Source organism: Gambusia affinis, linkage group LG08 (assembly GCF_019740435.1).
Source record: "Gambusia affinis linkage group LG08, SWU_Gaff_1.0, whole genome shotgun sequence".
Taxonomy (NCBI): Eukaryota; Metazoa; Chordata; class Actinopteri; order Cyprinodontiformes; family Poeciliidae; genus Gambusia; species Gambusia affinis.
In genome coordinates, this window is record NC_057875.1 from 21,248,963 (window position 1) to 21,263,053 (window position 14,091).

The 14,091-nt window shown below is 38.5% G+C and overlaps 1 protein-coding gene across 1 annotated transcript in view; it reads right to left on the bottom strand.

Moving 5' to 3' along the window:
• Window positions 1–13,324, bottom strand: part of LOC122835259 (PDZ domain-containing RING finger protein 4-like) — a 133,042-nt gene extending 119,718 nt beyond the window's left edge. The window contains exons 1-2 of the mRNA XM_044124148.1: window positions 12,705–13,324; window positions 12,514–12,603 (exon numbers count right to left, since the gene is read on the bottom strand). Coding sequence (XP_043980083.1) covers window positions 12,514–12,603; window positions 12,705–12,965 — 351 coding nt within the window. The 5' untranslated portion in view covers window positions 12,966–13,324. The remainder of the gene's footprint in view (window positions 1–12,513; window positions 12,604–12,704) is intronic.
• Between the last annotated feature and the right edge of the window lie 767 nt (window positions 13,325–14,091).

Here is a 14,091-nt window from a genome sequence, read left to right on the forward strand (position 1 = left end):
CCAGCATGGCTTCTTTATGTTTAGCTTTGTCATACAAATGCAAAAACAGAGATGGTGCATGGCAGTATGGTGCTACTGCTGTTTGATTCTAGCTCATACAAATGTATAACAGAACTAATGTGTTGCCGCTTTTCAATGCAGCAGAAAAAAAAAAAGACTAAGCATCACCATTCAAAAGATGAATTCGATATACAAAGGACACAATGTGTCATATTTTTAGAAAGATATACATAAAATCCTTGAAATATACTTTCAAAGATACATTGAAACATATATTTAGTATTTAAGTATTTGATATATTTTCTTTCACATAGTGTTTCTCAGTTAATCCAAATTCTAAAACTAAATTGATTTCATTCCTAAGCGACTTGTCCAGATAATGTACAAGAAAAAAAAAAAAAAGAGGTTGGGAAACTTGCAGCAGTCACAGCCAGAAATAAATTCAACATGAAGCAGCGTCATTCATTACAATTATTATTAAGAATAATAATAATTATTATTATTATTACATTGTCATTCATTACAATTATTATTAATAATAATAATTATTATTATTACATCGTCATTCATTACAATTATTCTTATTAATAATAATAATTATTATTATTATTACATCGTCATTCATTAAAATTATTATCAGCTACTAAAATACCCAGAACCCAACCAGATCTGTACGCAGTAGCATGTAGTAGACACCTGATAAGCATATGTATTCACTGCCATCTGCTGGTCAGAAACCGGCGTTGCATGTCCCTTTTTCAGCCGTACACGTGGAGTTTAAATAGTTTAAAGTTCAAATTAGTGTAGAGATTTACTAATTCTAATGTTTACTAATTATTTTTAGTAAAACATTTATATTTCATTCTTTGTTTTGGGGGGGTTATTCATTTCATTTTATCTGCCCTAAAGAAAGTCCAATGTGAACAATTGCCCCCAGAAGTGAACCTTACTTTAAAATAGTCCATTTAAGTGTACTTTGTGCTTAGCATATTGTTTGAGAATATCAGTGAAAAAACAAAATCAAGAACATCAAGGAACACACCAGACGGGTCAGGGAGAAAGTTATGGAAAATTTGTATAACTTTATCCAAATAGACGTCTCCAAGATATTTTCAATATCAATCAATCAATGTCTTGCAAGATGCTTACAAGTAGTCAGCATGTTAAAGTAGAAAACTGTCAGTGTGGGCTAAATAAATAATAAGCTGTGCGTCTCTCAGAACCATCACTCACTCTGAGGACGGTGTCGAAATAACACAAAATGCAGAGTCAAGTTTTGATAGACAAATGAAATAAGTGTTGATGTTTATAACGTTTAACAAGTGCAAGTCGTTAGGAAGAATAACATAATGTCACGTTTAATTGGATGATGGAAAACACTTAAACAAAATACATAGCTGAAGTTGTGCAACAGTTAAAAAAAAGCTAGTCATAAAGAATGAATCAAGCATGTAACATTAAGAAAATATGCATGACTAAAAAAAAGCAACTATGGTAAATGAATTCAAATGCTTTGAACATTTTTTCCCAATTTTTGAATATCTTCATAATTTACTGTACTTGTGGGGAAGCTACAGCAAATGTAAACCTGAAACGGAGTTAAACCAGATCAATCTTTTGTTGCAGCTCTTTTATAGCACAGGCAGATGAAGGTCTGCTGCCAGCACCCGGTGCCGTGACCTCAGCGTGCTGACTCTACACTTGCACGGTGGGCCAACACATCTGGCTCGTTTTCGGTGATAGCTATCCAAACATACGTGCAGGCTGTTCCGAGCCTCCTGCTGTACATGATGGAGATCAATTAGCAGGAAATGAGGCAGAGAAACACTGACGTATGTGGCGGGTGAAAGACGATGAAACAACATGTTGCACTTTCACATGGTTCTATACCCATTAGTAAGTGTTGTAGATTAAGTATGATGGAAGGCATAACCCTGTGGAGTGAGACACCCGTCTTTAAAAGTTGCTTCTTGACTAAAATACTAGTCAAGAAATTTTCCAGTTTTTTAGCCGTTTCAATTGCTGGCAACTCAGTAAGGTTTTTTTATGTTCAGGTTTTTATTCCACAAGTAGATAATAGGCTATTGCCAAACATCTCAAGTCAAAAACATGGACTTGAGGAACATCCTAATCTTGATGCAGATGACTTTACTTGATATTGCACCAAGCAAAATTGTGTAGTCAGACATTGATGTTAGATGACAAGCCCAGGCTCACAGTCTTTGCTCCAACTCAAGCCAGTGGTGTTTTATTGGGTTAAGATTGGGAATCTGTGCAAGCCAATCAAGTTCTTATGCGCTCATCCATGTCATTGTGGACCTTGTTTTGTGCGCTGATCCATGTTGGAACAAGAAGGAGCTGATGCAATAGAAAACAGCCTCAAACCATAATCCCCCTCTGCAGCAAATTCACACTTAAATAATTTTCTCTCATAGTGTTTCTGAGTTATTCCACTTTCCACAATAATATTTATTTAATTCCCATCATTATATTATGTGCAATATAGCACAGCTGACAATGAAATCATGATGAGGCAGCACCATTCACTGCAATTATCAATTAAAATACAATAGTCCAATAACACGTGTTCACAGTAGGACAAAGCAGACATTTGTCCCAAATGTGTATTTATTGTTGGTCACCATGGTTTAGAGTTGGTTAGCAATCACTGATATGGATTGTAAATAAATGGGTTACAACAATGCAGTCAGATGTAGACATGAAGATGTAGAGCTATGTTCAAGTATTAGTCCAAATAAAAGAGCACTTAAAAAAAAGATGGAAAAAAAAGATGAATTATAGTTTATATCTTATGTATGCCAATGACTTGTGATAATAAAAGCATCATTTTTATTCCACTTTGAAATAGAAATGTTCAATTGCTGCCTGAAATAATAATTCTTCTACCAAGATTTTAAAACCAAAAAGGTTAAATCTCACCTATGTCCATTGAACATCAACCACCAGATGTTTGTCCTTATTTTTTCTCTAAAGCTGTTCAGCTAATGATAAATTAAAAAAAAGCTTTTCTGATTTAAGGACATATTAAAGAGTTGATGGCTGAAGTATTCACTGCCAATGTAGAGGTGTTTGCTTTTTGGCCTCCAAATATCTCAGAAGGCTCAGAAGAACACAAAGCTTATGTAAAAAAAAAAAAAAAAATTAAAAGTTTCATTTTAACGTAGACTGTAGTTGTGTCTGCATTTCATAAAGGTTTGATTAAAATAAGTTTGTTCATTTAGTCAAGCTACCAGACATTTTTCTTAACCCCTTTAATCCCAAATTTTCCTAGACATGAAAATATTAAAATCAGATGTAATTTATAGCCCTTTGATCTAATCAAGGGGAAATAATTAAAAAAACTTTGGAAAAATATATGAAAAAGTGTGTTTTATGATTGATCACAATTGTGACCGGTGGGATAATATTGTGTTCTTAATAAAGTGAGTTAAAAGTGCTTTTTCCAAATAGAAAAGATCACAAAAGGTAAACATTGTTTCATATATATATATATATACACACACATACATATATATCTTTCCACAGCATTACTTTAGTGCAACATTTGCTGGTGGGTTGCCTGCTGGACCCCCACTTTGTCTGTCAGTCGTTGTGGCCTTGATCAAGAGGACAATTCACCTTGAAGGGATTTGGTCATGGAGGTCTACACCTCTCATGTGCTCATTTGACATCAGTCTCTGTAAAGTTTGTTCTCATTCTTTGTTTCTACTATTGTCTTTCTAGTGGCCAAGTAGTTTCTCATCTTGTGTCAGAGCCTCATTTGAGATCTCTTTATTTTTAAAGGGTACATCAAAGAGACAGTTGTCCTTTCATCATAAACTTTGCAGGTGCTAACAGAGTACCACATGACTGGTGAAGGGGGAAATCATCCTCTCGTCCCATGAACTGATCATATGCATTCAAAATCAGGCATGGAAAATGGCCTATCTTCCCTTTATCGCCCATGTCTAAGCCACCAAAATCAGTAAGGATTCCATCTTTCTCATAGCTACATTGTTGTATACTTTGTCTGGCCATCACTAAGTCTAAGAGATCAATAACCACACTCAAAATTAATCTTATAAAGGAAGAAATTTGGAATTGGAAGAATATGGTATGCATTTAGTAAATAAGCAGACCTAGGTCAAATGTATTGTCCCACCGGTCACCATTGTGACCGCCAATATGTTTACACATCCTGCTCACACATCAAACCAATTTTTGTAAATGCAAAGGTATATGTCCTAACTAGACACTTTAAAGATCATGTGCACCAAAACTCGTTGTTGTATGTTTATTTAAACCTACATTGCTAGCCTCTTCTTTGGGAGGTTTGTGGCAGTCTTCCTGTCGCCAAGGTGCAACCAAGCTATAAACAGCTGTGGTCATGTGATAACTTACTCTAAACATGTGATACTGCATCAGTATTATCAAAACACTAAACTTTCTATATTTGCTGAAAATCCACTGAAAATTTAATCAGTAAGCTTTCTGGAGTCCTTGAAAGTTAAATTTATTTCTTTGTCACTCTTGTGACCGGTGGGCTTAAATGGGTTAAGTATAAAAGTGGCGATACTTCAAAAATAATATCCCGAACAATAACAATATCACATCTTTGTCCAAAAAATTACTCAAGTAAATGCAACTAGTTACTACCCACCTCTGGTTGTTTGATCTTATGCCTGTGCTGCCTGCCTTTCCTTCCTCATTTTTACCTATTAAGTGGAATGAGAGCAGGAAACCAAAGAGGCATGTTTGTTTTGATCCTACACCTTCACTATAGACTCTGCCAGCATCTGCTAATACTCTGAGCACACCTGGCATATTACACAGGCTTATATCCTGCTCCTCAACACCTCACAAATGTGCTGATCCAGTCTCCTATTGTATAGTCCTTTCTCAGACTGCTTGGCAGTCTCTGCCCAGGAGTAATTAAATCCTAATCCTCCTGCTGACAAAAGCAGAGGTAGCATTCATTCATTTTGCAGCTGAGAATGCCTGATGGATAGCCAGTAAAAGGTTAGGAGTAACACTGGGGTTTTGTCTGATATATTCCCCCTACTGCTGTGAAGTCTGGACATTTTTCTTTCCTCTATTCTTCAATATTTGTCAGACCGCCCCAGGGCAGCTGTGGCTATCATCCAGTAGCTTGCCATGATCAGCGTGTGAACGTGTGCGTGAATAGAAATGTCTGATTTCATGTTAAGTGTCTTTGAGTGTCCTACTAAAATGTCTGAAGCCATTTTAGTTTCATTAGCTGACGATACATGTTAGTTCAGGAGTGTTCAGCAGACATTTTAACAACAAAGTGATGGCCTACATTGAAGAAATCCTTCAATGAGGGCCATGTGCACTCATTTCTCAAACTGAGTGCACAGTTTGCACTCAGTTTGCAAACAATCAAATCACTTTAACAACATCATCATGGCAACACAATGTAAATGACTCAGTCAAGGGAGACGGTCTCCTACACAACACCCCACACGGTAGGTCCAACCACAATTTGCACATTCGCTTTTGATAAAGTGACCACTGTAGTGTTTATGTCACGCTATGTACACAAACAGCTGGCCATGTTCTCATGTGAACACGCTGACTCAAGCCCTTAACCGTAATTTCTTTGTAACAGCTGCACGTTAGGCCACATGTTTACCCAGCTCTGAGAGATCAGTAGGTGTGCGTGAGCTCCGAAGGCATCAGGTTAGTGACTAACCAAAACTCCTACTGTTAGTAAAGCTGGGAACAGAGGGGGCGAACGAACTTGGATTTTCCACAAACTCAAGCCATGTTCTCCACTGTTTGACGGCATGAGTGCTTGGCTGCACAGGCAGGTTTTACATGACATCGGTGGTTTTGAATCCAGCTGTAAGCAGGTTTTCTGCTGTGCTGGCCACTCAGTAGTGTGTCAGAACATGTATATGCAGGAAGCATGGCAGTTCTGTTTGTTCACATTCCTGACCATAAGGAAGTAACTCAGCGGACCAGCAGGAGGTCACCTGGAAATTTCATCAGTTTCTTTTCACTCCTGATTTAAAGCCTATGGACTTGTGTGTCTTTTCCAGATGTTGGCTGTTGAAAGACGGTAGACGCTAGTGGTAAACTGTCAAAAGGATTTTAACCATTATGTTTTTGTGTAGGTCAACTTTAATTCTTTTCCAACTTTTGGTATGCAAAATGCATCGTGTGCTTCATATTATTGGCACAAGGTTTTATGATAGCATGAGAAATTTATATCTTTGCACAAAAGCATTTCCAGCAATTAAAAAAAATTCTCCAAGTTTCAAAAATAGCAGTGATATTTGTGATGTTGTGGTTCACATATGGCCCAGCAGGAAATATTGGCTTTGCGTGCATAGCTTAAAAGCTTTGTGGATGAAATATCGTTTTCCATTTATCTGACTTTAGGTTGCTTGGTTCAAAAAGAAAACTCAAACATCTCTTTACGCATCAAAACTCTCAACCTCATTCTGAACTGATACATTGTCCCCTTAGTGATTTTTGTGACTGGTCTGGGCCCCTTCTCGCATTGGGACGGCAAATCTCCAAAGATGCCTGAACCAACTTAACCGACACTCTCTGAATCGAGAGACTGATTTTAGCTGTGTGTATCCAGGATATCTTTCTTTTGGTCATGAACCCTGCAATGGACTGGCGCCCTGTCCAGGGTGTACCCCGCCTCTTACCCAAAATGTATCACTTGACATAGGCACAAGCACTCCTCCTGACTGCAGGATGGATGGATGGATGGATGGATGGATGGATGGATGGATGGATGGATGGACGGTCTTGACTCTTACCTCATGCCCTTAAGTGAGGTTTGGAGGTTGGAGCAATACATTTCAGACGTTTTGTTTTTGCTTCAGCTGTGACTTCACTACAACAGACGATGACTGACCATGAAACCCCAAACCAGCTGTCCATCTCCAACTCTACACTATCTTGATTAGTGAACAAAAACAAAGATAATTGAACTTCGCTACTTGCAGCACCATCGTCTCCAACCAAAGGTAGAATTCATCCTTACTACTCACCGATTCAGTCCAGAATATCATGACCAGAAGAACCAGATCATCTGCTAAAAATATGGATGAGACCCTGAGATTCCCAAATCGGACATCCTTCTCTCTAACTCTATGCCTCAAGATCCTGCTCATTATTTTTCATTGTTCGTTTTATGGTTAAACTTCAAATTCCCACACTTTTTTCTGTCTCTTACTAAGGAAAAGATAGAGTATGTATCTTGTCAGCCAACCCCTCAAATATATGAATACATTTTTGGTCATGACTGCAGTTCTGTTTTACAGAAATAAAACAGACCTCTTAACTTCTTTCAACCTAAAATCTACTGTGTGCCTGTCAGTTCTGACTGACAGAGGGCCCGACGGCACAGACTGTATGTCAGCCTCACTTCTGCCAGTAAAAACAAGCAATGTGCAAGACAGGCATGAAAGACAGTAGCAGTCCAGGACCATGAATGAGCCTGAGAACAAGTAAATTAGCAAGCAGCAGCACAAGAATTCACACATTTAGATTATCCAGTCAGTCCAAGGTGCGAGTGTGCCCTAGAGGTGTGTTTATCTGCGGATGTGAAGGCAGCAGGATGTGCATGTTTGTCAGAAGGTTAAAGCCTCTGACAGCCTGAGGAAAGAAGTTGGTAGAGAACCTTGCTGTTCTAGTCTAGAGCCCTTCTAGCCGTTATTAATACACAATAACTCACATTAGTAGGATGGAGCTGATATGTTTGGATCTTCCCATGCAGTCATGCAAAGAAGCAGTATGCTTGATGTGTTCATCCAGATGCATCTTTAAATACAAAGTTTGCATCAGTCTTCAGCATCCTGTGGATGAAACTGAGGTACATTTATAAAGCAGCTTTCCTATGGAGAAAGGCTTACTCTGGGTGCATTTCATTCTTACAAGCAGGGTGGTCTTTAGTGAAACGGTTTCCGTTCCCAAAAATCATGCCTGCAGCGACATATCGAAACACACGTACAGGGCCATAAACAAACTGCCTTTACTGCTCTTTGGTTTGGTCCCATTCCATAGCTGTAGAAGGTGAAACATCCAAATCCTAGCTCTGGAAAAACACCTTGTTCGCCAAACCAACACCTACTAAAACATTACAGACTCCATTATTAAAATAATAATAAAAAATAAAAAAACAATAAGATGAGAATCCGATATTAAACAAAGCTTTTGATAGTCACATGGAATAATCAGAGTGCTTAAGTTTTCCTTAACTGCTAATTCTTAATTATTGCAAGCAGAAGTTTGTTTTTGCAACTCGGTGTGAGCGTTTGAGGCAGTCAAATTGGAGAGGAAAAAGGAAATGGTGAGCAGGGCGGTCTCTCTCTTGCAGGCAAAAGACAAACAGTTTACATGGTGTAAATTCTGGGTAAGTGGCGCTCCAAACAGAGCAGAACAGGTACAGAAAACACCTCCAGGGGCCTGAGGCAAACAGAACACACAGACCCATGTTACCACCTCGACTGTGAGAGCCGCAGCAAAGATTTTTCTTTAATGGTTTGTTTCATACATTTGAAAGCTGAGTTTCAAATGTATGAAACAAACTAAGTTTTAATGCCCTTTATTTAGTGCTGGCATTCTCTTTTAATGTCAACAAAATGCTTTTGGGAAACTGGAGTACAAAGAAATGGCTTGCACATCGAGACAGGCAATTAAAAGATGTGCTAAACTGTCAAATGAAGTTGTTGTTTTGTTTATTGAAAAGGCCTCACTTAGTTTTTTTTGTTTGTTTGTTTGTTTGTTTGCTTGTTTTTTTTCTACGGGCGTCAGGAAGTCCCAGGTACTTCCCTTACCTGACCAATTCACAACTCCTGGCCATGAATGTTTTCATGGGTCTGACAAGTTAAATCTGTTATCTTCTCCTTTATATTGAATTATAAACATGTTTAGAAACACAACAGATGAAAGTACATAACCTGCTCTATTTACAGTCACAACTATGGTCCTACTTCATATACAAGAAGCAGAAAACATTAAAGCAAAGACCAAGGTCTCCTTTTCAGGGCTTTGTGATTTTAGGGATTCACAAGCTTGGAAGAATTGTGCATTCCTGTAGTGAATCAGACCCTTATTCTTTTGTTTTGTTATGGAGGCTAACTGAACTGCTTTCATCTCTGAAAGATTAGAATTTGATCAAACCCAAGATGCGAGTACTCTCACTCTTTTGCTCCTAATCACGCAAGACGTCTCAGTGAGCGCATATTTCTCCTCACTGTCGTCAAACCTTAGAAGTAAAGAATAATAGGAGCCGTCTCTGAATAACATGACCACTTTGTTAGTTTCCAAACCTTTGAGCTCTACGGAAAGAATGTGGTTTTGGCTGCGGACAAGTGGAGCCGTGGAACAGCTCTACCTCATCTGTGGTTTCATTTGTGTATGGGTCTGGTTTTAAACAAGCATATGGGCCGGTTGCATGGCAAGAGAAGGGCGGTGTGTTATTGCAGGGCTGAATAATCTCGTCGCCAACGCAGTGCTGCATCTTACTGCCATTATCCCTTTTCAGCGCGGCAGAACCGTCGACCTGACACAGCTTTTGCAAATGCTGTCACACAATCATTGGCATCTAGGTCAGTGCATCTCTGAGGCACATGGAAAAATACACAACCTCACACTGGGTTGGTCTTGATGTTAGCCCGCTCTCTAGAGTTTACCCACCATGTTTCAGATGGAAACGCTAAGCAACCTCTGATGATGGCATTTATTGCCATCATAGATCAACAATAATAGGCACATTCAAGGAAAATAAATACGAAGAGAGCAATTTACACAGATTTATTGGTTGCTTAAAATTTTTTTCTACAGCCCATTGTCTTGACTGAGCATGGAGGAAAACCACTGGTCAAGAGTAAAAAAAACACAGAAGTGTCAGAGCACAGGCAAAAAATTGTGCTTTCTAATAACTTTACTGAAATCAACTGATTACAGAATGATACCATTTTGTAATATATCTGACAAAGTGATTATGTAAAGACCTTACACCTATGACTTGGCCAACGTTCTTGAAGGTAGGAGGGAGAGGAAGCTCGTAATTCAAAACAAATTGTTCTCCAGTTCAGACTTGTCTTCCACTTACCCAGGTTTGATTCAATTTTACCAGGAAATGGTTGGGGTTTAAAGGACATGTTTATGGGTTTTAATGCATTTTTACCTTTAGATATTAACATTTATGCGTTTACAGACTGGAATAGGTAACGAATAATAAACAGCTGGTATCAGGTAGGACAGATGTTAATTATAGCGTCACTATAAAGGCACATGGAATTAATCATCCCATTCACACACTTAAAATAACTACAAATTTGCCCAATATAGAGGGGGGGGTTTTTAGGGGTGGAAGATGGGAGGAAAACAGAATTCCAAGAAACTATGAAAGAACTTTTAAAAACCTATAATTAGTTTTTACTCAAATAAATTGCTTTCAACAAGCACAAACACTGAAAACAAAACAAAAATACTGTTTCAGGTATGTACCGTTCTGTGGTCAATAACATACAACCATGCATTAACATACAGCCATGTGAAAAAAGGCACCATATGACTGCACATTAGCATGGTGTCTGTGTGCTGCAGTATGGTGGAGCAGGATTTATCTGCCACTCTCTCAGTGGTTTGGCACAACTCTGATAATCCATAGCTGTCTTGGGGATCTTGACAAGTGAATCATTTCTGTTGTCCGGTCTAATAACTTCTCCAGCAACATTGCAACTTTGTTTTATTCTTTCCAAAACAGCTTTTCTAAGAACTGGAAAGTCAATCTGGGAAGCAGAAGAGAGTGACAAAGCCATTAAAGATGCATTAGAGAAGAGCTGTAAACTCAGTTTGCAGTCGAGTAACGGGAATGCTGAAAATAGATAGTGGGTTTTAATGCCCGCGTTTGGCAGGAAAGAGAACGATTTTCCACATTAATCAAAACTGAGTCAGTTGCACTCACAGCACGCTGTAGGTAATTAGTGGAACACTTTAAGTGAGCATTACCACAATTAAACTTATCCACCCTCGACAGCAGCCCAAACATAACACCGATCCTATCCAGAGAATAATAATGGAAACCCTTTGGCTTTCTAACTTAGGAGCTAAGATTAGATTTGGCTACCAGAGTGGGAGGTTTAATACATTTCTAAAACAACCAAAAATCACAGCAATTACATCTGTCCCACCTTTTAATTGCATGGCAAAAGTGGAGAGGTTTTGGGTAATCACAAAAAAAGTTCACAATGCAGTTAGTTTTCAAAACCAAAAGGACAAACAAAATGTCATCATTGGTAACAATGAGCGTGACTATTTTGTTCTCAAACTTAAAACATGAAGATGTCCACAATAACATCTTAGAATATTATATCAACAGTTTTAAATCATTTTTACTTAAAATGTAATATTTTTACTTTGTTTCTTCTGCTCTGCACATATGGATCCTAATGGATTCTGAAGTTGTTTAGAAAGCTTTAATTTAAATTTAAAAGTAATGTTTTCTACATAGTTTGAGGGAAGCCTTAGTATGATAATAGGAACAGCACGGTATGGTAATTAGTAACATCAGTAACCATATAACTGTACAGTACATTTGGTAAGCTGTATCTGTAGAGCACCAAACTACAGGTTAACTCTTAATATAGCCACTCCAAGTAATCAACTAATATGAGTTTTCATACACGTGGACCTGAATAGATACAAATTTCAGTCACAGAACTTAAGACACATTTTTCTTCCACTTGACTTTCCATAAATATGCTCGGAAAACGAATTTTCAAACACATTTGACCTTTTCGTACTTTCTTGCAATGTATCCTGAACACCTTTAAAGTCAGCATACATCCCTATTATAATGAAGACTGTCACATGGATATGAGAAATTTCTGCAATAAGTTTTCTTAGTAATACTTATTTGTTGAGAAACCACATTTTCAGTCTGCTTTGCTTCTGACAGAATGAACAGAGCAAAACTTCTAAAGCACATCGCTCCGCAGTCATTGATTACTTGTGACATTGCGTTCGAATGCCAAAACATACAGTGCCAGACCGTCGGGAGAGTGGCAGAGAACTTGAGTCAAATGGATTAAGCTGAAGTTGTTTAAACAGGGCCAAGAGTTTTAGCAAGACAATATCTTATACTGACTGCTTCTCTGTCAATTAACTGGTTGCACAATGAGAAAACAGTTTGGTATTCACAACTCCCTGTACACTGGAAACACCACTGAAAATAATAAACGACAGGATGTGAGGAGAGATTGCTAAAACCCTCAGACTGGGATATCAGAGTCAGCATACAGAAGAAAACGAGTGAGCTGTATGTGAAACAGAGGAGGAGGAAGCCACATCAAGCTGCATGATGAGTCTGAAAACCTTTTTTTGTCTCAACTCCTCTGTCTGCAGTACCAGCAGTGTCTCAGAAGACATCTAAAAAAAAAAAAAAAAGTTCTAGGTTGCATTCAGCAACTTGATCTAAAGAGTGAGAAAGAACATGGTCATAAAAATAAAAACTTTCCTTACCTGACGTTCCTCAACAGTTTTCTGCAGCTTTCCTGTAGTTGAGTGGTCTGATGTGTGTGTCTGCATGTCAGCGGCTGTACTGGAATCACTCTGATTCAAGCAACGAACAGACGCCTGTTTAGTTTTGCTTTGTATGCAAACAATAATATATATATATATATATATAAAAGTTTTATCACTCAGCCTCCTACCTTACAGTATCCAGCGATCTGTTCTGCGATGCTGCTGATGTGCAGCAAGTACCGCTTCAATCGCTGCTGATACGTAAAGGCAGCGAGCTGAGCTTCGTTCTGCAGCGTCGCCACCTGAGCCACCAGGAGCTGCTCTCTCCTGTTCCACCTGAGCCGCGCCATCCGGGATGCCCGCTCCAAACCTGCGCCCCTCTCCTCCAACGCGCGTTTCACTGACCGGAGCGACTCCACGCAGGAGCGCTCCTCCTCCGTGCTGTTCATGCTGTAACCGGACAGCAGAAGTCGGCGTCCCTTCTGACAAAAACTTGGAGCACAGTGACGCGTTTTTAGTACCCTTTGGGTCACCACCGAGCGTCGGAGTCTAAAGGTTTCACTCGCTGCGTCGGGTTTTGTTTTTGTTTGGTTTTTTTTTTTTTTTTTTTTTTGAGTCCGATCACGCTCACAGTTTGCGAAAGAAACTTTGGCGTTCGAGTTCGGATTTATAAAAGAAAAAAATTTACATTTTAAATAACCAAACTAGTTGGAGCAGTGAGAAAACAAAGTGTTAGTGTTCTGCGCAGTTTAGGTTTCGCCAGTGCGTCCGTGGGAGTGGGGAGGAGGAATGACGTTGACTGTCAGGATGCTCGCTTATTTTATTTATTTATTTATTTATTTATTTTTTCCTTGGGTTTTGTTTGTAGCTATATTTTGTTCTGTATTCCTAAGTCTCTTGTTTTTCATCAGACAATCCTTGTTTCTGCTTTATTTTAGGTCAGTCCTGTCTTAGTTAGAAATGTTTAATTATTCTTTGTACCTGGTTGATTTTCATGCGGTTTGATTAATTTTTTCTCTTCCCCTGTTGGTGAACTTTCCCTCACCCTCTCTCTCTCTCTCTCTTTTTCTCTTCTTCTCTCTCTCTTCTCACACCTGCAACCTGTTAGCCAATCAGTCGAGCTTTTTCTCTTTCTTTTCTGTACCTGACCTCCTCTCTTTCACTCACCCAGTTTTGCTTTGCTCTGACTTCCTGTGTTTTATTAAGGTCTTTTTTCATATTTTGTTTTTCCATTAAAATACCCGATCTAATCACCAAATGAAGAATTTAACTGTATGCTACTCTTAAAAGGGTTTACATCATACCTTTTTCTACTATTTCTGTTCAAATGTACGTCTGGACCTACTTTATGAAGTAGGACAGATTAGAAAACGAGCAAGCAAAATTTCAAATGAACCAACCAAAATCATTTTTTTCAATTTTGTTTGTACATAAACAAAACATGCACAGTAGATGCATTCTTTACATGTAATTTTCACGTGTCTGTGTGAAAATTTGAAATGTCCACATATGTTGTTTGACATTATATTGCTTGTCCTCAAACAACATATGTGTTGTCAAAGTAAAGTCAAATAC